This window comes from Ursus arctos, unplaced genomic scaffold (assembly GCF_023065955.2).
Source record: "Ursus arctos isolate Adak ecotype North America unplaced genomic scaffold, UrsArc2.0 scaffold_3, whole genome shotgun sequence".
NCBI classification, from domain to species: Eukaryota; Metazoa; Chordata; class Mammalia; order Carnivora; family Ursidae; genus Ursus; species Ursus arctos.
Genome location: NW_026622985.1, coordinates 87699998 through 87721467, shown reverse-complemented (window position 1 = coordinate 87721467; position 21470 = coordinate 87699998). Strand labels below are relative to the sequence as shown.

The following is a 21470-nucleotide window of genomic DNA, read 5'->3' as shown; positions in this document are numbered from 1 at the left end:
GCTGAAGCTCAGAGATGGAGGTGAAGCCAGGTGAAAGGCCCATGTAGAGGGAATGGCCTATATGTCAGGAATGATGGAGCAAATGTTGTCTGGAAGGGCACAGCAAAAACTGAGGTGACAGTAGGCAAGAGCCAGGCTGGGAGGAATTGTAGGACATATCAGGGGCAAGCAATGGTGTTGTAGCTGATGGGGAGCCACGGAAGCGTTTTCAACAGGGAGAGCAGCTTGAACATTTTTATGTCTGGAACGACCACTTTGGGAGGCTGTGTGGACAGCTGATTGAAGAGAGACTCCATGAGCGTTTCTCCCGTCTCAGCCAAATTTATCTCATCCCCTGTGGTTGCTCTCTGGGTGTCTGCAAGGACGCCTTGGTACCTAATATGTGGAGAGTTCAGTTCACCCATGGTCACTGGACTGCGATTTGCTGTGGCCCGGGGGTGGGAGAATCTTGGAGATTGCTCTTCTAACTCCAAGACCACAGGGTGACCAGAGAGCCCGGGGCTGCAGCAGACACGGGCAGTAGCTTCGCCTTGTCTTCACCTTCTGAGTGGAAACAGCACGGCCACTGTGAAACATTTCACAGACTCATCCACCAAATAAGAAAGGGGTAGACAATGCCGCTCTCTTCAAGATGGCAGACTTTTACTCAGGCACGTTTGGGGTTTGCTCTGTGATTTCTCTTGTCATCTTAACTGCTCCTTCCCAGGGGTTCAGGCTAACTGGAGTGCTAGAGATTCACTCCATCTTGTTCTGCCTGGGTTGTATTATATTTATGGCTCACATGTTTTAAAATTCATCAGGCATCTCTCCTGTTCTTTGGCTGACCTGCTTTACCCGCCCGCTCTGACTTGTCGGCGATGTTATTCCAGTGGGGCACGGACAATGGGGCCTGTCCCCTGTGTGACATATTAAAGAGAGAAGGAACAAAAGAGCCGTCTTTCCTCAGAAATGAGGGGTCCTAATGGAAATATTGAAGGCACTAATTAATTGAGGCTCTTCTTCTATAAAATACTGTTTGAAGCTTATTCTGCATGTGGGAGCCAGAGACACAATACTGCCAGACTTAACTCTAGATTTTTTTTTTTAAAGAAATGGAAAAACTAGAAAAGCATTCTGGAAAGCAAGGATGAAACAAAGGAGCTAATTCCATAAAAGGGCACGATTTCCTCTAATGTCTTCCTTCTGTGTGTTCTAAGATAGCTTTCGTTTTGTGTAGAAGCACAGAGTAGCTGCCAAATTTCTATTTTTGTAGAAGGTGGTGACTCACCCTCTTGGTGAGAAGTGCAAGGATCTGATGGGTGTATTTGAAGATGTTGGTGGGAATCAACAGTGAGCCCACAGGGCTTCGATGGACATGTGTTTTATTTTATTGATAACATATAGCTTTTTTTTTTTTTGGCTCCCCACAAAAGCCGTGTAAGTTTGGAACTTCAACTGACTTTTTAAAATTCATTTAGTCATCACATATTTACGGATGGTCTACCTTGTGTCACACCCTGTTGCTGAATTATAAAATTTTCTATCTAACTTCATAGCTTTTATCTGATGGCTGAGGACACTTAGGTATTTATATTAACTGCTTGTTATTTCATCAACCAATAGCAATAATAAGCATTTTGACATATACACACGCTTGTTTCTTGCATGAACCCTGAGAGTTTGTCCAGGTAGACCAGTAGTATTAGCTCCTAGGCTTGGGTACACTGAATGCACCACAGAGGCAGAGCTGTTTGTGTTTTTTCCTTATTCACTTGGAGACCTCTACTTGGAGGAGGCAGTCTGTGGCTCCTCCTCCAATTTTGGTAGAGCAGACTATCTACCTTGCAAAAGGGATTGTCTCTTGGTCGTTGGAGGTATTCAGTTTCTTGCTGGGAAATACACTAAAAAAGATTTTACCAAGACTTATTAAATGGCGTTGATGGTGTTGACTCAGTGACTATTGATTATGTCTGTGATTCTTTCATTTAGAGGCAGCTTGTTTATGGAGCCACCATGAGGTGCAGCTGGGTAAAGGCTCCCATTTGGGTGAGAGGGGCGCTTCTCTTCTGTAAAGCAGGAGAAGGACCCTTACGACGGGCAGCGGGAAAGAGGAAACAGCGTGATGCCTAGACTACAGGCACACTCTCAGGAAAATCACTGGTAGCGAAGAGTGTTTACTGACCTTGTCCATCTGGACTTTGATGGTCTTAAAATGGCTGCATGCCCCTAGGAAAATATACACCCTTGGGGATTTGGGGAGCCCTGCTGAAGATCAGTCTTGTGGATGAGGAGATAAACATATCCCGAGTGGTTGGAGGGGAGGGGGAACCAGAGAGGGGCAGGTTTGGGTTCACATTTGTGGAAGAGTGTTCCTGAGCCAAGGACTGTGGTGAAGTAGCCTACTCTTGTCATACGACATCATTAATTTAGAAAACACAGCCACACCAGGTCTTTACCTTTCGTTTCCAAGCAACATCTTTGTAAACTTTGTTTATGGGAAGTTTTGTCCCCCTCTGCTGGCAGAAGTTATTATTGCAGACTCCTTTCCTTCTCTTCACTGATGTAGACTTGCAGTGCTAAAAAGACCGAGATCATGAACAGAAGCCATTGGTGTTGTCACTCATTTGGCATAAAATTCACACAAATATGGTAAAACCTTTTGCTTCTACATAGCATGTTATCTAAAATAATTCCTTAGGTTGGTTTGGGCTTTGTCTTTGATGGATGGACTCTCTCTAGGGATGGAATACAGCCTGGCTAAGGGCCTTGGTTGTGCATGTGGCCTTCCTGCCAGCGAGACTCCTGGGACAATTATTGAAATGCAGTTTAGTTTCCTATACTCTGCAAGCTCAAATTAATGACACACAGTACCCCCCACTCCCGACACTTTTGGTGTCCCCACAAAGGGTGGCTCACCTTTATTGGCCACAGTTCTCTATACTTTTGAGCACCTTTCCTGTGTTAGCGCAGGAAGCTGGAAGCTGAGGTCTGGACTCCGTGGTGGCAGGTTCACGGGGTCTGGGCTGTGGGTTTGATGTTGCTACTGTTATTCTCAGGTAAGACTTCTGTGTCCCCCAGTGTGAGAGGTGGACTTTTTCGAAAACACCTTTCTCCTTCCTCCTTGGGCCCTGGTACTATTTTTGGCCACTCCCTTCCAGAGATTCTCTATCCCCTTGCCTTCTATTACATTGAACTTCACAAATTCTTTTCTTTGAAGTCACCTATTTTTTTTCCTTGCCTCCTTTTCCTCCTTTGAACCCCAAACTATTAGATGTTCCCCAACATTTTATCCACAGACTCTGTTTTCATCTTGAAAAATCTGAGAAAAAAAAAAAAGTCTCAGGTCCCCTACCTGTCATCTTCTGTATAGATTCTCTCAAAGTCCGGTCTCCAGCCTGAAATTTCCCCTAAGCTATTGTCCTCCGTGTCCAGCTACACAGGGCTATTCTCCTTTGGAGCTTTTCCTGCCATCTCAAACTAAGCACGTCTAAAGTGAAACCTGTCTTTTTATCTCCTCAGGTTACCATTCTTTCATGATGAATGTCCCTTCCACCGTTCAGGATGCCTGCCTATAAGTCATTCAAGTCATCACTGGCTGCTTTCCCTCCTTCACCTCTTATGTCTATTTTTGGCTTCCAGATCCTTCAGCCCAGCCTCTAGAACTATTCATTCCTTCCCATTTCCATTGCTAGGGTTTTGGGCTCAGGCTTTTGTCATTTCTTGCATGGGTATTGTTGGCCCTCCTATAGCCCTTTGTGTCCTGTCTGCTTGGATTTTAGAAATCTGCCTCTTCAGAAACATTTAGTGGTTTTCTGCTCTAGAAATTGGCACTTGGTGTTGGCCAGCCTTCTCTCCCTCCCCACATTCTGACCCTTCTAGGGCAGCTGATGGGACCTCTTCCTACCCCTCAAGTGTTCTCTGGTGCCTGACATGATCTAGAACATTGTCTGTGTAGTTGCCCTTTTCATTTCCAAGTTCTGCCCGTCCTGTGAATCCTGGCTCAAGTCTCCATTTCTCTATAAATAATATCTTGCTCATGCCACTCTCTGGGACCACGTGATCATGCTGCTGTGACGGTGGGTCAGGTATTAGCTTGTGATGTCTTTCGTATCATGGTCTAGCTGTTTGATCCTGTACTCTTCTTTAATCTTTCGCAAGTATCTGTCTTTTCTGCAGACTCTAGGTGAGAATGGCCCTGTGCACACAGTTGACGTTTTAGAGATGCTTGTTGAATTAGAATGATGGGATGGCAGGCATGATCTTGGTCAGAAGTCAGCACTCAACAATCTTGCCAGCTCTCACAAATCCCTTTTTACAGCCCTCAGATTTCAGATTGACTGTCTTCGCTTGTGTGTATGTGTTTTAGTTGCAGATCCCTAGTGTGAAGGGCTTTGATTTTGCTAAGCAGCATCTGGGTCAGCACAATAAAGACGATATATTGATTATTCATGAGCCAGCACCACTCCCGGGACCTGTGAAGGACCACACCACGCCCTCTGAAAACGGAGATGTGCCGAGCCCCAAGGCAAAGATCCCTTCCAAGAACGTCCGTCACAGAGGAAGGTTCTTATCGGGCTTTCTGTATTGTTCCCTATCACAGAGCATGTTTCCCTTCTCAGTTTTGTCAGTTTCCAGTGTCAGAAGAGCTGATGGTGAGTATTCCCTGGGTCTGCAGCCCGGGAGACTGGCAACAGCTTGCCCAAAGTCCACGAGCCCGAGGGCTCCCAACCCACTTCAGTGGACTGCCATGGGAGGCCAGATGCTTTGGTGGTCCCCCCCTGAGACTTGATTAGGTCTTGCCTAGCTTGAGTGGGTATATTCTGGGGTGATCATTCTGGGCCCTCTGGAGACGATATCAGAAGTAATGTCTAGAAAGTGCATGACACATAATACGCACTCAGCTGGGAGTGGCTTTGCCTTTGCTGTTATGCCAGCCGTTGGCTATGCCTTCGTTGCTTTGTCTGCGGGTGACTTTCATCACATCCTTTTTTCTTTGCTTGCTTTCCCTCTAGCTGTCTGTGTTGTCACCCTCGTTAGCATGTTTCCATGGACTCGTACCACCTCCTGCCTGCCCAGCTCCCCATCCCCAGTGTCTTTCCATTCCTCCTATCAAAGGGAAGCAGGCAGAGGGCTGGTGTTAACACGGCACCTGGAAGTCCCCCATCACCCTCTGATCCTAGGAGAAGGGCTGTAGCTGGGTCAAAGTTCAGAATCAGATTTTATGCAGCTGCCTTTAGATCTCAGCACAATCACACTAGGGTATGGAAGCCTCAAATTATCAGTGTGCCTTTGAGCTTTGAACTCCAAATCTTGATTTCCTGCGAAGAGGGAAGAAATGTGTGATCCTACCAACATTTGAAATGCTGTCACAATTTCTGACTTACCAGAAAACCTACCCCAGGGGGTTCTGGCCTAGTTTTAACAATTTAATGGATGTTACACCATGATCTTTACAAAAGAAAATGAATTATGTAGAGAGATGTTATTTGCTTAATCATCTTGCAGGCTAAGAATAAATCGAATCATTAAAGACTATTGAATATTTTAGTATAATTTTGCCAAGTTTTTTTTTCTCTTCCCTTAGTCGTCTCATCCTAAACATTTAGACACAACATTTCAGTGGTCTGCATGGTTAATGTAGGACTTTAGCATCCCTCGGGGGCACAGAGAAAAGGGGTGCTAACTGGTTAAGGAGTTTCCTTAACTCCCTGCAACCAGGTTCTGTGTCACCCTTGCTTTGGTAAACAGAATTGAAGCTCAGGGGTGATCACTGCTTTTGTGTTGTAAGTATAGGCTTCTTCCAGAGTTGTGGGGTTCTGTGGGGTGAAGATAGGACCACCCTGGGTTCCTAGGGATTCTGTGGTCCCCGTGGGGGACCTGGAACCAGGCCTGAACCCCAGATCTTCTGATACAGTCTATGCCAGACCCAGACTGCCAGTCCAGGGCCCTGGTAACTGAGGAACCGTCCTCCTGTCTGGCTTAGCTTCCTAGCATTTGTTGGAATACAAAGTGCTGAGCATAGAAGCCGTGTAATACTCTCTTCAAGAGGGGACCATGTGCCATCAATGTGTTCCTTGAAGGTGATTTTTGGAAATGGTCTCATTTCTGTCTGTTTTGCCTGTAAGCCTGACTTCCACATCTAAATTAATGTGACCTCTCCCCACCTCCCACCCCACCCCCCAGGCCCTTTCTTTCTTTTTTCTAATGTTTGCATTTGTTTTGTGACTGCAGAGTTTCTCCCTCGGATGCTGACTCTACCGTAAGTGAGGAGTCCAGTGAGAGGGATGTGGGAGACAAGACGCCAGGAGCGGTGAACGATGCCCAGTCCCACAGAGCCCCGCAGAGCGGTCTGTGACTCTTCTCATTCTCCACGTTAAACGTAGTAATTATGAGATTCCAGTAGGATAAGGTTTTACACTACTTCAAATGCTACATACTAAAAAAAAAAAAAAAATCTACAGGGTAATATTCATCCATATGGTGAATTTCTCAGCATCGACTGTCACTGTCTAATGTCGTACTGGTGGCTGCATCGATGGGGGAGACTGCGCTAGACTCTGTTAGGGATTCACTCAAGTATGTTTTGAGGTTAATAGCCACGTTCCATTCTAGTTTAGAGTCCTAATGGTTTTCCTCCCTGGAGAACAGGAGGAAACTAAAACCAGAGTCTCAAAAACTACCTTCAGAATTTAGTGACCTTCTTAGGATCCAATTCTGGATTTTTCTCAGCTGTCACTGCCAGGAAGTCATTTATTTATCATGGGTCCAAATGCATTCTATTTGGTCTTGTTCCTAGACCGTTCTTCCCGCAGGTGGTTCAGTGTGATCGAATGGCATAGCATATTTGTATCTGTCGTCTGTGGCTTTTTAGGCCAGGTCTGAAATGAACTTAGTGTCTGGCCCTTTACCGTGGATCTCATGCTCTGTGATCAAACTAAGCCCACAGGTTTAACTAGACTCAGGGGCATTTTCTGGTGTGATGGCAAGGTAGTTCGGTTTTAGTTTACCAGACTCTTAAATAAATGTGCGAGTATAGCTCTTATATTTGCTGGAGTTTTAATTATATTTCAGGACCGTTTCAGTAATGCAAAGAAAAGTGGGATGCCTCAGGATATTATTTTTAATAGTAATTTTTATACTTAAACATTTGTCATCACAAATTTCTTTGTTTGAAAATGCAGTACAGAGTGAACCATATTCTAGAAATGAACAGATTCTAGCTGGAAACCAGAGGGCCTGATCTGTCACTGTCATGCATACGACCTTCCAAGTCCCTTAGTCTTTGGGGCTTCTGTGGGACTAAACTAGCTCATTTTTGAAATTCCTTCCAGCTCCTTTTTGGTGTTAAAGAAAACTCCCTTAGAATAAGGGAAGAATTTTTCTTTGGATCCAGTTTCACAGAATCTTAGAAGTTATTTAGCACCATGGCAACAGGTGCTCTGTTTCAGATAGACAGGACTAAAATCTAATTTCGATTCCAGGAAGGAAATATTTGAGGGGAAAAAAAAAAAAAGAATCTGTTCTGGAGTTTCTCCGTTTCTGCTAATTGCTTATCTGAGAAAGTTTTGCTTTTAGTTCCTACATTTAATGCCTCACAGTTTTAGTATATGCTGCATGGCTAACAAAAATCAAAAGTCACTACCATCGTATATTCAAAATCCAGGTAGTAAGCATGTCAGGTGTGGGACTGAGTTGCCTGTGGAAGGAGGCAAGTGCATTAGATGTTCTTGTGAGTTCTAGAAGCTCAGCAGCTGCTATTATGATTTAGAGAGATACCACAGTCTGCACATTATTTTCATGTTTTAGAAAGATGATTTTCTTACTATAGATACCATTTCACTTGGAAGCTTTTGCTTATTTCTTTAAAGCTGCCATGAAGGCATTTCGTTGCTTGCATAGAACTTAATTAAATACCCTATAGAAAAGATTGTGAGTTTCTAATCATAGCTTTTGAATTATTTTGTAATTCATGTAAAAGCCCTTCTTCTGTGGCAAGTCATAGTTGCTTGAGAACCATCTGGGTCCATGTTGCCCTGGGACCAATGTTCCCTGTCCCCACAGTAGGTGGCATGGCTGCTGGGTGCCTTCTGACTCCTTGGTGAAGCTTTCGATGGATGTCACAATTCATCTGACATTTCCAGGGCCCACATGGCAATGATAGCTGAGAAAAGAGCATTGTTAACGTTTTGGTCTGTTAGAGGTTGTGCTTTATTCCCTTCCCAGCTGACTGTTTTTGGAAGGTGGCTAGACCATGATGCATACATGACCATCCATGAATGGACTCTTATGAGGTTATTGACTCAGATGTCACTGTGTTCACAGTTATTGCGGTTTTAGAATAAGTCACACCATTTCCACGGGTTCCCTTTAGCGGAGCTGTGAAGAGCGAGATGAGGTAGGAGGTGACGCACCTTCCTCGAGTGAAGGCAGCGGCATTCAGGCTGTTACTGTGCCACCACCGTGGTGTCCTCGCAGACGGTGGCGTCCCCCCTCCTTCTGTCATCAGAAATCCACCCAGTAGGCAAGGACTGCAAGACACGTGTGTGCAAGGGGGTGATTTTTAAGTAGTTGGAACTTCATTAATGAGAATTACGCAAATTTTGAATTCTGGAATGGAATTCTTAGTTGGAACTAAGCTGACATCTACCGTGGCACGTGCTCAAGAGTTTGCTCAGCAGGGGGCGCCCGGTCCGCTGAGCGTCCACGATTCTTGGTTTCAGCTCAGGTTGTGATCTCAGGGTCCTGGGATCGAGCCCCGAGTTAGGCTCCGTGCTCAGCGGGGACTCTGCTTGAAGATTCTCTCTCTCCGCCCCTCCTCCTGCTTGCTCGCTTGCTCTCACTCTCTCTCAAATAAATAAATCTTAAAAAAAAAAGTTTGCGAAGCAAATTAATAGTTTTAGAGAGATTGCCAGGCAACTGTTTTGACTACCTATCACATCAAAGTTTTTCAAATTATTGTGGAGCCTCATTTATGAAGTGATGTGAGGTCATAAATTAGAATTCTTTGCCTTATACCAGATTCCCAGAGGCCTGTTTGAGGTCATATCTTACAAACTTAGCTGAGGTGACTGGTCGTTTAGTCCTTCATGCGCCAAATGTGTACTCAGGGCCTGTGGTGGGGGAGGTGCTGGAAGAGGATGAAGAGAGAGACATACGATCCCTGCCTCACAGGATATTAATGGGGGCCGTGGGCCTTGGTGATAATGCACATTGCCTGTATTCACCTATAGATAATGAAGTTAGCATTTCTTGAGAAATGTTCCATTGCTTCGGCATTTTAGCAGCACATATTGCCCTTCCCTCTGTCACGCTGCTTTGTCGATGTTTCCCACACTCTAATTTCTGTCATTACAATTTTTTTGTTTTGTAATATTTGAACAGAGATGGGTTTTATAATAATTTTTTATTATATTATGTTAGTCACCATACAGTATATCCTTAGTTTTGGACGTAGTGTTCCATGATTCATTATTTGCGTATAACGCCCAGTGCTCCATGCAATATGTTAATCCAAAGTCTCTAACTTACCTTAAGGCAGATTCACACAGATTAATCTCTGTGTATCCAGTTGTACTCTCTATTGGTTATTGTTGTCCAGGTTGTTTTTTTAAAATTGTACAGTACATAGCAAACAATAAAAATAACCCAGTTATAAAATATGTGTGTATATATATATATATATTAGAAAGCCTGGGTCCTGAGCAGTATGGAAGCTCGAGGATTTTCTGGGATTCTCATGCTTCTCTGGTTGCAGTGGTGAATTACAGAGTGACGAGCCATGACCACGGTTGGGGGCTGGAACAGGGCACAGACCGGAGCCGGTCACAGGCCTGCAGCTCCCAGGTACCCAGGCAGGCAGATAGCACTGTGGGGGGGCTCAGTCTTCCTTTGTCGTCTTTGTGTCCTGGTCTTTTCACCCTCCTGGAGGAAAGCAGTCTCACCTTTTAAGTGCCAGTAGCTTAATAGGCTCCCCTTTGTGACATTTGCTGCTATGTTATAAGTTTGGGTTAGCCAGGCTAGTCTATCTGGGGAAGCTAATTACCTCCTTGTAGCATCGTGCCTGTAATTTGAGTAGCTGCCACCGGATGAATGGTGGTGCCCGGCTGTGCTTGTGTTGCACAAATAGGCTCCCTCCGAGCCCAGGGCAGGGAAAGAAAGCCCCAGAATAGCCTGAATCAAGATAACTGTGCCTCCTCACTAAGAGAGGCGTCGTTCATTCACAGTTCCAGAAATCATTTCTAATCGCGTGGGGTAACGAATGAATATAATTCACATTGAGAGGAAGTACAAAGACTTACATACCACTGACGTGCGTGCATTCCTTATGTAAAATAGCCGCTATTTCTTAGTGTTTTGCTCAATTCTATCTTGTCCTTTTTTATTTATTTTTTTAAAGATTTTATTTATTTATTTGAGAGGGAGAGAGAGAGAGAGATAGTGAGAGAGAGCACTCAAAGGCAGACGCTTAATCAACTGAGCCACCCAGGTGCCCCTCTATCTTCTTTTACATCACGGAGAAACCTCTATATTTTTCACTTGTGCTTGAACCAACCTCAGGCTTTTGTTTAAAACAGATTCCGCGTGCTCTCACTTCTTCTCGTGACCTCTTAGCCATTTATTTTATTTTATTTTATTTTATTTTTTAAAGATTTTATTTATTTATTTATTTATTTATTTATTTATTTATTTATTTTAAAAGATTTTATTTATTTATTTGACAGAGACAGCCAGCGAGAGAGGGAACACAAGCAGGGGGGAGTGGGAGAGGAAGAAGCAGGCTCCCAGCGGAGGAGCCTGATGCGGGGCTCGATCCCAGAACGCTGGGATCATGCCCTGAGCTGAAGGCAGACGCTTAAAGACTGTGCTGCCCAGGCACCCCTCTTAGCCATTTATTTTAAAGCAGCGTCCAGGGTGCTCGGTTAAGCGTCTGCCTTCAGCTCAGGTCATGATCCCAGGGTCCTGAGATCGAGTCACTCATCCCACTCCCTGCTCAGTGGGGAGTCTACTTCTCCCTCTCCCTCTGCCCTTCCCCTCCCCCCCCCCCCCGCTCATGCTCTCTCTGTCACTCTCTTGCTCCCACTCTCTCTCTCAAATAAATAAATAAAATCTTTAAAATAAAAGAAGAAAGCAGCATCCAGAGCGTTCAGAGGGCGACTGTGACTTATCAGAGGGAGTGCTTCCAAATAGCTGTGTCGAGCTCTTTCCATCCCTTTAGCCCTTCTGCAACTCTCTCTCTTTGCCTTTTTAAAAGTAAAGTTTATTAGGAGTATTTCTACTGTAAAAGTCATACTCATTAGAGAACATCCTCTCTAGAGAAAATGCAAGAAATTGGAAAAAATCACCCTTCATACCAAGATCCAATCTCTGTTTTCTTTTTTGAAGTTCTAATTACTTTTCTAACAAGTTCCAGGAAGTAAAGTATACAGGCTGTACAGTTTCTCCTCTTGACCATTTTTTTTTTTTTAAGATTTTATTTATTTATTAGAGAGACAGCAGGAGCAGTGGGGAGGGGCAGAGGGAGAGGGAGAAGCAGACTCCCCGCTGAGCAGGGAGCCCCATGTGGATCTTGATCCCAGGACCTAAGATCATGACCTGTGCTGAAGGCAGACACTTAACGGACTGAGCCACCCAGCTCCCCCCCCCCCCCCCGACCATTTTGAAGGGTACTACTGTCCTTTTTTTAAAGTGGGAATGAATGCCCTGCAGGCGGCAGCTTTTCCTTCTCTCGGCTCTTCACCTTGGTTTTCTTCGTGCATCAGAACTGAAAGGCCAGACGTGTTCAGTGCCTGCATGTCCACACTCCCCTCATCTTCTGTCTTCACCGGTATAGTTGCCTTGGTGATTGCATTTATATCTCTCCAGATGAGAGCAAAAGTTCAGAGCTGCTGTCAGTGTTTCTCTATAAGTTCCACAAGCTGATTAGTGACTCACTGTGCAGCCCCTGCCTTTTCCCTTCCCCTCCTAAAGACTCTGAAATGCCTTTAGACAAAACAGGGTAAGTTTTGGCACTGAGTAACGTGACGATTGATTATTTGCTGTTTCTTTAGGATGGTTTTATTTATTTATGCTTTTGCTTGTCCTTCTGCTCCAGGGCCACCGCCGCCCAGTTCGGGGAATGAGCAGCACTCCTCGGCCTCCATCTTTGAGCATGTGGACAGGCTGTCCCGGTCCTCGGAGGCCAGCCGGCGGGTTCCCAGTAAGATACAGCTGATTGCCATGCAGCCCATCCCGGCACCTCCGGTTCAGCACCCCATACTGGCCGACCGGGTGGCAGAAACCAACAAAATTAACAAAGAGGTATTTATTCTTTTTAAAAAAGTACATTTATAAAAAGAAAAACAAAAACCACATTCTGATTTGGTCAGTGCTTAAAAACAGGTGGAAATTGCACTGTCAGAAGGTTACTAAAGCTAGGAGCTGCTGACAGGTATTCTTCGTTTTAAATATTAAACTCAGTTTTTGTTTAGATCCAATACCATCCAAGGACACTGTTAGGCATACGGCAGATGTACAGAGAGTTAATGTAGCAAACCTGAGCCTGCTATCCTTCAAAAGTCCTGCTGTGGCCCTTGGCTAGTGTTTGGGAACTTATATTTCAGAAACATTCCCACTATTCCCAGAACAGAGTGGGTCACCGTGCCCAGGTGTTTATGCAAACATTATGACTTATCAGAACATCTCTTTTCCTTCTGGGACTCTGGAATTTGGGGACATGCTAGGCAGAGGGAGCCTATTGGACCAGTCCCCAGTATGAGTCCTGGACATTACATCTCTGATGGGCTTCCTTGGTGGACATTTCACATGTGTTGTCACAACTCATTGCTGGAGAAATGAAGCAACAATGTTCTGTGTGACTCCCCTGGGGAAGGCCTCCTAGGCTTACTCCTGGTTTCCTCCAGACTTCACCCCACATGCCATTTCTCTTTGTTTATTTTGATTTGCATCCTTTTGCTATGATAAATGGGACTAAATGCTGAGTCCTATGAGTTTTCCTAACGAACCTTTGAACGTGGAGTGATCTTAGGACCACTGTAAACTTTGTGATCCCTGATAGATCTGCTCTGGCCCCAAGGATCTAGTAATACCTAGTAAAATCCTATTCCACTGAATCTTGGAAGAGTGAGTTAGATCCACTTCTCCCCTAAGATTTTGGGAACCAGAATGCCACGCCAAGTCACTGTTAACTTGACCTTGAGAGATTTGACCTGGGCTGGATAATGAGTGGAGCGAAGGCCATTTAGGATTGTACACTAGGCAGCTCCATGTCTGTCCATTTCCTGCCTCTAAGAAACACCTGTTACTGTCGTGAGTTCTGCCAGGGTGAAGTAGTAGGAAATTGCTACATTTGCAACCCCCTCCCCACTTTAAAGGTGATCCTTAAAGTAGATCATCTTACAGAAGTCCTATTAAGAGTTCTTAACGGTCTTTCCTTCTTCTTGCTAAGAATGTGTGCCATGGGTTTAGGATGGTATGCGCTGCTTCTGCTCACCAATGCTGGGGAGCCCCAGCCCTGCACATCCCCGGTCCTAACCTGGACCTGTCTCCAGCATCTCCAGTTGCACGTGCCTCTGTGCCTGCCATGCCTAAGCACCCTAAATCTGCCCGACAGAAAGAAGGGAGTGTGCTCACCAGGCCTGTGGCCCCACAGCTTGAGAGCGTACATCTCCATGTTTTTCTTTTACTCTCTTTTTAAAATGTAGTATTTGATGTATACATAGGCTATGGGACTAGCCAATGGGTGATGGCAGGTTCTCTGCCCCCGTGTGTGGGTGTGGCTGTCCCTGTTGCCCCCTTTGGGGCCTCGCAGGAGCCTAGGATGGCCATCTGGGGCAAAGGAACGCCTTCCCAAGATGCTGTCTCTGCATGGAGGCCAGAAACCTTCAGGAACATTCCATGTCTTTCCCTCCTCTTCCCTCGGCCACGCAGATCCAGACGGCGCTGCGGCACAAGTCCGAGATCGAGCACCATCGGAACAAGATCCGGCTCCGCGCCAAGCGCCGCGGTCACTACGAGTTCCCGGTGGTGGACGACCTGTCCTCTGGCGACACGCGCGAGCGGCACCGTGTATACCGCAGGGCGCAGATGCAGATCGACAAGATCCTGGACCCCACGGCCAGCGTGCCCTCGGTGTTCATCGAGCCCAGGAAGAGGTGCGCGCTCTGAGCAGGGCTCCCCGAGGTTTGCCTGTGGAGGCCCTGCAGCCCTGCTCCTGCTTGGGCTGCTCCCATCACGCGCCTGCCTCTCCACCTGCCTCAGAACCTTGTTCCTGGGTTTACTCTGCCTCCTCTCATTCAGCTAGTTGAAAATGGCAGTCACCCTTTCTTTCTCAGATGGTCCCCCCTGGTTTCCCTCCTCCGTCTCCCCTCACTCCCAGTACCTTCACCTCCTCGGCATGGGCAGGTCCATTTCTTTTCCCATAGCTGCCCTCAGAGTCTTGGTCTCTTGGTCTTCCAGACCCCTGTCCCTAAGGAGACATGCATTTTCTTTAATCACTGCTCACATTTATGCCCTGCTCTGTTCAATACCTGTAATGGCTTCGGTTGCCTGCCATGTGGAACGTGTGTTCCTGTACCAGGCAGGGCCCTGCCTCTCCATTCTGGCTGCTTCCCACCATCCAACAGTATAGACAGTGTCTCTCCATTAGATGGTCCCCTCATTGCCCCCTCGCCCCCCCCCCCACATTCATCTGCTTCCTGTTTCTGGCCCTCAGGATGGTGGTGCCTGTACCTCATATCCTCTCCCAACATCCCTTCCCTTCTGCAGATCCTACTTGCTCTTCAAGACCCAGTTCTGGCCCCATATAGCCAGCCATGATATCAGTAGCTCACATTGACCTTGCCCTTTTCTCAGTGTCTGAAAAAAAGTCATGGTGATATGTTACCCAAAATGACTCTGTGTTGTTCATGGATTTAATATGCTCAGGTAGACTGTGGCTTCCTTATAGCAGAGTCTGTGCCTTACACATTTTTTTATCCTGTGGGGTGTTTACCACAGTGGCCAGCATATCCCAGATGCTCAGAAAATACTTAGTGTTCAGTTGATAACCTACTGGCAGAAAGGTTTATTTCCTATGAAGATAACCTCTTTTTTTCCCCTGGAAGCTCCAGGATTAAGCGATCTCCCAAACCACGCCGGAAACACCAGGTCAATGGCTGCCCCGGAGATGCTGAGAAGGACAGACTCATTACCACAGACAGCGATGGCACTTACAAAAGGCCCCCTGGTGTCCACAACTCCGCCTACATCGGTTGCCCAGTATGTAATGCCACCTCTTGCTTCTGGAGTCAGGGTGGGGTGGCTCTTAGGGAAAGGAGAAGGAACAGTGATGGCTGTGGCCCCGTGGGGTGGTGGTGTCGGATGGTTGAGGTTCCAGGGCCAGCTGGGCAGTGAGGCATGGTGGGGGGAGGGGGCCGGTGGGCTGCTCCTTTGAGGGGAGACATGAGTCACAAAGACCAGTGGGCTGCTGAGTGAGCCCCTGGAAATACAACTCTTGTGTTGGTCCTTTCTGGATGCAAGCCCTGTTTTCTTATGCTTCAGGATGGGTACTCCTTGAGGTTGGTTGAAAACAGAAGTTCTTTTTACTTCCCCTGGTCAGAGAATTGTTTGGGTTTCTTGGTAATAGGAGGGATATTTAGGGTTTCGTCTCTCCTTTCTGTTCCTGGAGTGCTAAGAAGATATTTTATTTTATTTGTGTGTGTGTGTGTGTGTGTATAATTTTAATGGAAGAAAAAGTTTAATGGAAATTAAGAAATTCAGAATTAGATATTTTTGTTTTCAAAAGGAAAGGGGCCCATTCCAAGTTGCTTGAAGTGTCAAAGGCAGACATTGATAACTTAAGGCATACATACACAGACCCCATTGAGTAGGGAAGAAAGGGCCAGCCTCCCCAAGGGTCTGTGAGACGCCCCCAGACAGAGAGGGAGCTCCATATGTGGCTGACGCCAGCAGTGCTAGGACACACAGTGGACACCTGTAGCCTTGTGCCAGGGGGCAAGCCTGGCTCATTGCACGAGACCCCTTCCTCCTTCCGGAGACACACGTACAGAGGCATCCTTGTTTAGAGAGAAACTAGCGAGGAAAAAAAAAACAAACCCACATCCTTGGAGAAGGGGTTTGTGATGTACATGATCACTTTGGATAGAGCTTGTGTGCCCTTAGCCATTGTCTCCTAATTACACAAATAACTAATCCTGAAAGATGGGAAACCTAATTACACAAATATGTCAAACACCGCACTGACATTGGGGCTAAATATCATTGAATCATGATCATCTGAAAGAACCAGGCTTTTCCTTGGCAACTGCCTGTATTTCTAGTGTCCTGAAGACTGGTCACACCTGCTTATGAGGATCGGTACAGTCCCAGAGGGTGCAAGGTTCTACAGACTAGGCTGCTGTGCCCCTGAACGGAATGATCCGGTCGTTTCGGGAGGCTGCGAATGAATTCCTAAGATAGGGGAGCCAGTGCTGGCAGTTCTTACAGCAGATGGAGCTCTTGTACTGCTCTTTGCCTTGGACAGGTGGTTGTCGGGGCGTCTGTGGTGTTTGGCTTCATCTGGGAGGACTGTTTTCTTGGCTCCCCAGATGGTCACTTGAAGCTTTGGCTTTTGTCTCCCACGGGACCTACAGGTGTGATGTGTGAAACCAATGAATAGAAGAAGGGGGCATTCCTTCTCTCCCCCCTTACTTCCCTAGCCAGCCAGGGCTCATTCCCTCAAAGGAAATCTGCACAAGTGCTATTTCAATCTTGTCCCCCCCCCTTTTTTTAAGTAGCCCCAAATCCTGTCATCTGATGCCCTTGGGTCCCGTGTCTTCCCCTGGATCTCTCCATTTGTCTCCATTGGTGATCTGAAATCAGGCCGCCTTTGAGGGGGGCCTGGATCATCTTTTCACTTCTTGCTTTTTTTCTTAGCAGTAAGTGCAGAGGTTCCTCCTTCAGCTGGTGGAAAGAAACCCTTCCCCGGAGAGCACCACCTCAGTCAGCCAGCCTCGTTTTTCACAGATGCCCTAAAATGAAGTTTTTCTCAGCTGGACTTTTTACTTTCTGTGAAAATTCTGAAACACATGCTTTCAAAGATAATGCCTTTTTGTGAAACTCATTTTTTCTTAGGTAGTATTTCATCTTGAAGATTTTACTACACCTACATGTTTTTTCTTTAATTTTACACTTTACCCTCAAAATATCTTCTTGTTATGAGCTCTGTTCTCCTAGGGTGAAAGAAATATTTCTGTATTTCTTGGCAACTAGGGTTACCATTATAATTCAGGCGTCAGCACACTATGGCCCTCGGGCCAAATCCGGCTGGCTACCAGTTTTTGTAAAGTTTTATTGGATCATGGTCTCGCTCGTTCATCTGTGTGTTCTCTCTGGCTGCTCTCGCTGAGTGATGGAGTTCCATAACAGAGCAACAGAGACTCTGTGACTCAGAGCCTACGATATTTGCTGTTTGGCCCTCTGCAGAAAAAGTTTGTCTACCCCTGATCTAATTTATCATCTGAACCTGACACCGGGAGAGTGATAGAAGGCTCTGTTAATGATTATATTGGGACAGCAGGCATAAGCTGAGATTGTCCTCGCCCAACCAGGCTATCTGATCATTCTCTTAAAATACTCACAAAGGATTGCAAAATAGGCACCAGAGTACATCCCCTCTAATGACTGAATGGAAAAAAAAACTTCCCATGTGTTTCTGAGGAATGATAGGTGGATGTGAATCTGTACTAGGGAAACAAATTAACTAATAATGAAAGTATCGGACTGGGACAAGAGAGCGGAATTCAAATTCCAACAGGGATCCTGGGTAAACCTTAACCTCCACAGACCACTGTTACCCGTTTATTATTAAGTACCACTTATCTGTGAAACACTGTGCAGGTGTTGGGATATAGAAAAATGAACAAGACCTCTTCTTGGCCTGCAAGGTGCTGGTAGTGGAGCCCGCCAAATGAGGAGACTGTAAGAGGAAGAAAGAACGGGAAGCTATGACGTCATGGCCCCGTAGCTCTTTGCTTTCTTGGCAGGATTCAGGAGTCCCGCCTTCACAGCTTCACAGCGTATTTCTTGGTATAAAAGTTAAACCATTGGAATCTCAGTTCAGGCTTGCAGTTTTTTATGTGGCCGCATGCTCGTTTCCTTGCCATACAGTGTTCTAAAACGAAATTCAGCTGAGTAAATTTGAAGATCTAATTGACTTTATTCAGCAGTTCATGAATCAGGCAGCATCCCACCCAGCAAGTAGAAAGAGCTCTGAGGGGCGGTACAAAATGGAAGGTTTTTATAGATCGAAGGGGTCAGAAAAGGAAGTTTTCTAACAAAGAGTGGATTGTTTCAGGCAAGGTCACCTTTCTTTGGGGAAAGGGGGTGGTCTGTTGTGCAGGTTACCTCACTAGTGCTGATCAGGAATTTCCAGATTGACTGGTTAAAGGTCACATTCCTGGGAGAGGCTGAAAGTGCCGTTAAGTCTTGCTTTGCTCTCTGGGGGCCTATGACTCCACTTGGGGCCGGTTGTTGCTTTCTTGCTTTCTTTTTGTTTTTTGAAGAACAGTTACCTAGTCATTTACTGGAACCACCACCAGGAACATTGCTTCTGTCTTTGGAGAGACCCTTTCACTTACCAGTGGGATGTGTTTACAGAGACACTTCGCCTTTTACTCCACTGTTAGCTTGGTGACACATTACTGGCCACAGTCTTCCCTCTCTACTCCCCAGGAAAACCAAGAATGGGAGAAGGGCCTGCATGTGGACCTTTTATCCACGTCACAGGGAAAGGAACACAGCTCTTCCGAGAGCCGTTACTTAGAATTCCTAGGTGACAGATGTCACTTAGTAGAACCTTTCCTGGGATAGCCCAATTTTAGAGAAACAGACTTCTGGGACCAAGGTGTCCCATCCATGGCACGGAGATCACCCACTGGGGAAGGGGAAGGGCACCAGCCCCGTCTCAGGAGGGCAGTCACAGCTCAACGGCAGTTTCTGGGGAGGAGTCAGGGCTCGGTGATGCCACAGCTTCAGATTCTGCCAAGAGAATCCAGCAATCTGAGTTTTAGTATGAAATTTTCAGGTTTTAAGAAATGTTGGCTCTTTATCTTTTTTTAGACTGTACAGGCCAAGCACCACAGGTCTGCGGGCCATGTGTGGTGTGCCAGTCTGTAGTATGGTTTTCTCTCTGTTTGGAGTTAAACAATTGCTGCCCTTTAGTGTTCGGCTCTGGCATGAATAATAATGGAGCATCTGTTGGACAGGACCTAATTATGAGGAAGCATTTTATTATTATTTTTAAAGATTTTATTTATTTATTTCACAGAAGGAGAGAGAGCACAAGCAGGGGGAGCGGGAGAGGGAGAAGCAGGCTCCCCGCTGAGCAGGGAGCCCAATGTGGGGCTCAATCCCAGGACCCTGGGATCATGACCTGAGCCGAAGGCAGACGCTTAACTGACTGTCACCCAGGCGCCCCATAAGGAAGTATTTTAGACAGTTGTCTGAAAGTGAGGATGTGTTTGAACAGAGATTTTTCTTTGTAAAAGAGTCATTGATCCGAACACCAATACAGACAGGAATGTCTTCTTTGGCCACTTGAGTAGGGTGATCTAACCAGCTGAGCTAAATAAACTATGCCAGTTGGACGAGCAAAGCGTTCTAGATACAAGGAGCCCACCCTCCCTCTCGGAAGGCACAGGATCACCAGCCCCTCGTGCAGAGCCCCTTCTCTTTTCAGGGTGTCACTGGCAGTAACTGTGATGATGCGTTTCCGGCACCGCTGACACCGAGGAAGGCCTCCTCTTACATCGGTTTCCTCTTTTGTCTCTTAGAGTTGACTCCGTGTATATTACGACAGCATTTTGCTCATAGAGCAGTATCAGGAAGTAAGATTTTAAGAAACTTTAATTGTTACTAATGTCCCTTCCTCTTCAACAGTAGGTATAGAATATAATTTAAACCTTTCTGGATGACTCATGTTATGCAGAGGCAGCTCCATCTGAAAGACATGTGGTTTCTGAATAAACACTCTATTTACTATTATAAGCAGTTGTTATAGTAAGTATTAAAGTTGTTCATACAACTTTATGTGCAATATGGTGGTGACTTTGAACTCTTCTGTGGTGTGTAGGGAGACATTTTCTTACCATAGTCAATAGACTGCTTTAGTTTTTGGTATTTATGGAAATTTGACTTGGTATTTTAGTATATAAGACTCTGAGATGTTTTTTGGCTTCTTAGGGGAATATAATAAAAATACATACTTGCAGGTATTGAAATGCATTTTCGATAGTTGGTTGAGTTTTGCTGGCCAAATGATTGTTGACTATTTTCACTTTTTTCTTTCATCCCGTTTCAAGCTCCCTCTGCCACTGCCACCCCATAGCTGTCATTTAAAAAATTCTTATGGTAAACTTGTTCCTCAATGTCAGTGAAAAGTATTCAGTTCCATTTTGGCCCTGTAGTTTTGTTTTCATGTCACCACAAAAGGTCACATCTGATCCTTGTTCCCTTTGCTGTTTGCCTTGCTGTAGTCCGATCCCGACCTCCCGGCTGATGTGCAGACACCGTCCTCTGCTGAGCTGGGGAGGTATCCAGGCCTGCCCTTCCCAGCCTCCCAGTACATTCCGCCCCAACCATCGATTGAGGAGGCGCGCCAGACCATGCACTCCCTCCTGGACGACGCTTTTGCTCTTGTGGCGCCCAGCAGCCAGCCTGCCAGTGCTGCGGTTGCAGGCCCGGGTGTCCCAGCCATCCTGCCTGTGAGCAGCACCCCTTCCAGGGATGAGAGGCGAGCCACCCAGTGGGGGTCCTTCTACAGCTCTGCTCAGACGGCCAACAACCCATGTAGCGTAAGTACAGGCCTTCTAAAATTCTCTCATGGGCTATATGTTGGAATTTTGTTGCCTGACTCCCTCAATTTCAGAATCACTACAATAATACGGATTTCATTTGATAAGAATTAAAACTTGACTGAGGGGCCTCAGTTTTTATTATTTTTTTTCTAAGTTAATTCTTAATGTTGGAGGCATCCTTTTATGCAACTCTGGTATTTTATGGGGGTCTCTTCCTGGGTTCCCTTCAGTGTCATGAAATGGATGTGGGGTAACTGTCAAAGCATATTCTCATTGATGTCTTTATAAAAGGTGCAGTTTAGAATGTACCAAATCATTAGGCTTCTTCTTAGAAGGCCACCTGGGACTGGAGTGGTCCTTGAGGCTCCAGGAGTATAGGCAGCAAGAACATAGGCAGCAAGGACAACCATTTCAAATATTAAGTTTCCATCTTAGGACTTAACATTTCAGGATTTCATTTTCCTTTGTTATCCTTTATTTTTTTTTCATATTCTGTCAGTCCTTTCAGATGTGCCTTCTCAAAACATGGGGGCAGAAGTAAAACTAAAGGATGTAACATTAAATATTTTCTTGCTAATTCCAGATTGGATGATTGGACTTAAACATTTGACTCTGGAGGGAAGTTAATTAGACCCAGTTTCTCAAGGAGTGTGTATACTG

General features: G+C 45.8%; 1 protein-coding gene across 1 annotated transcript in view; it reads left to right on the top strand.

The window, feature by feature from the left end:
• The window catches only part of KIAA1549 (KIAA1549 ortholog), a 134556-nt gene that overhangs the window by 78174 nt on the left and 34912 nt on the right, over positions 1-21470 (top strand). Inside the window, exons 11-16 of the mRNA XM_048213139.1 lie at positions 4346-4542; positions 6211-6326; positions 12071-12276; positions 13906-14129; positions 15081-15234; positions 20490-20807. Of these exons, the coding sequence (XP_048069096.1) occupies positions 4346-4542; positions 6211-6326; positions 12071-12276; positions 13906-14129; positions 15081-15234; positions 20490-20807 (1215 nt within the window). The remainder of the gene's footprint in view (positions 1-4345; positions 4543-6210; positions 6327-12070; positions 12277-13905; positions 14130-15080; positions 15235-20489; positions 20808-21470) is intronic.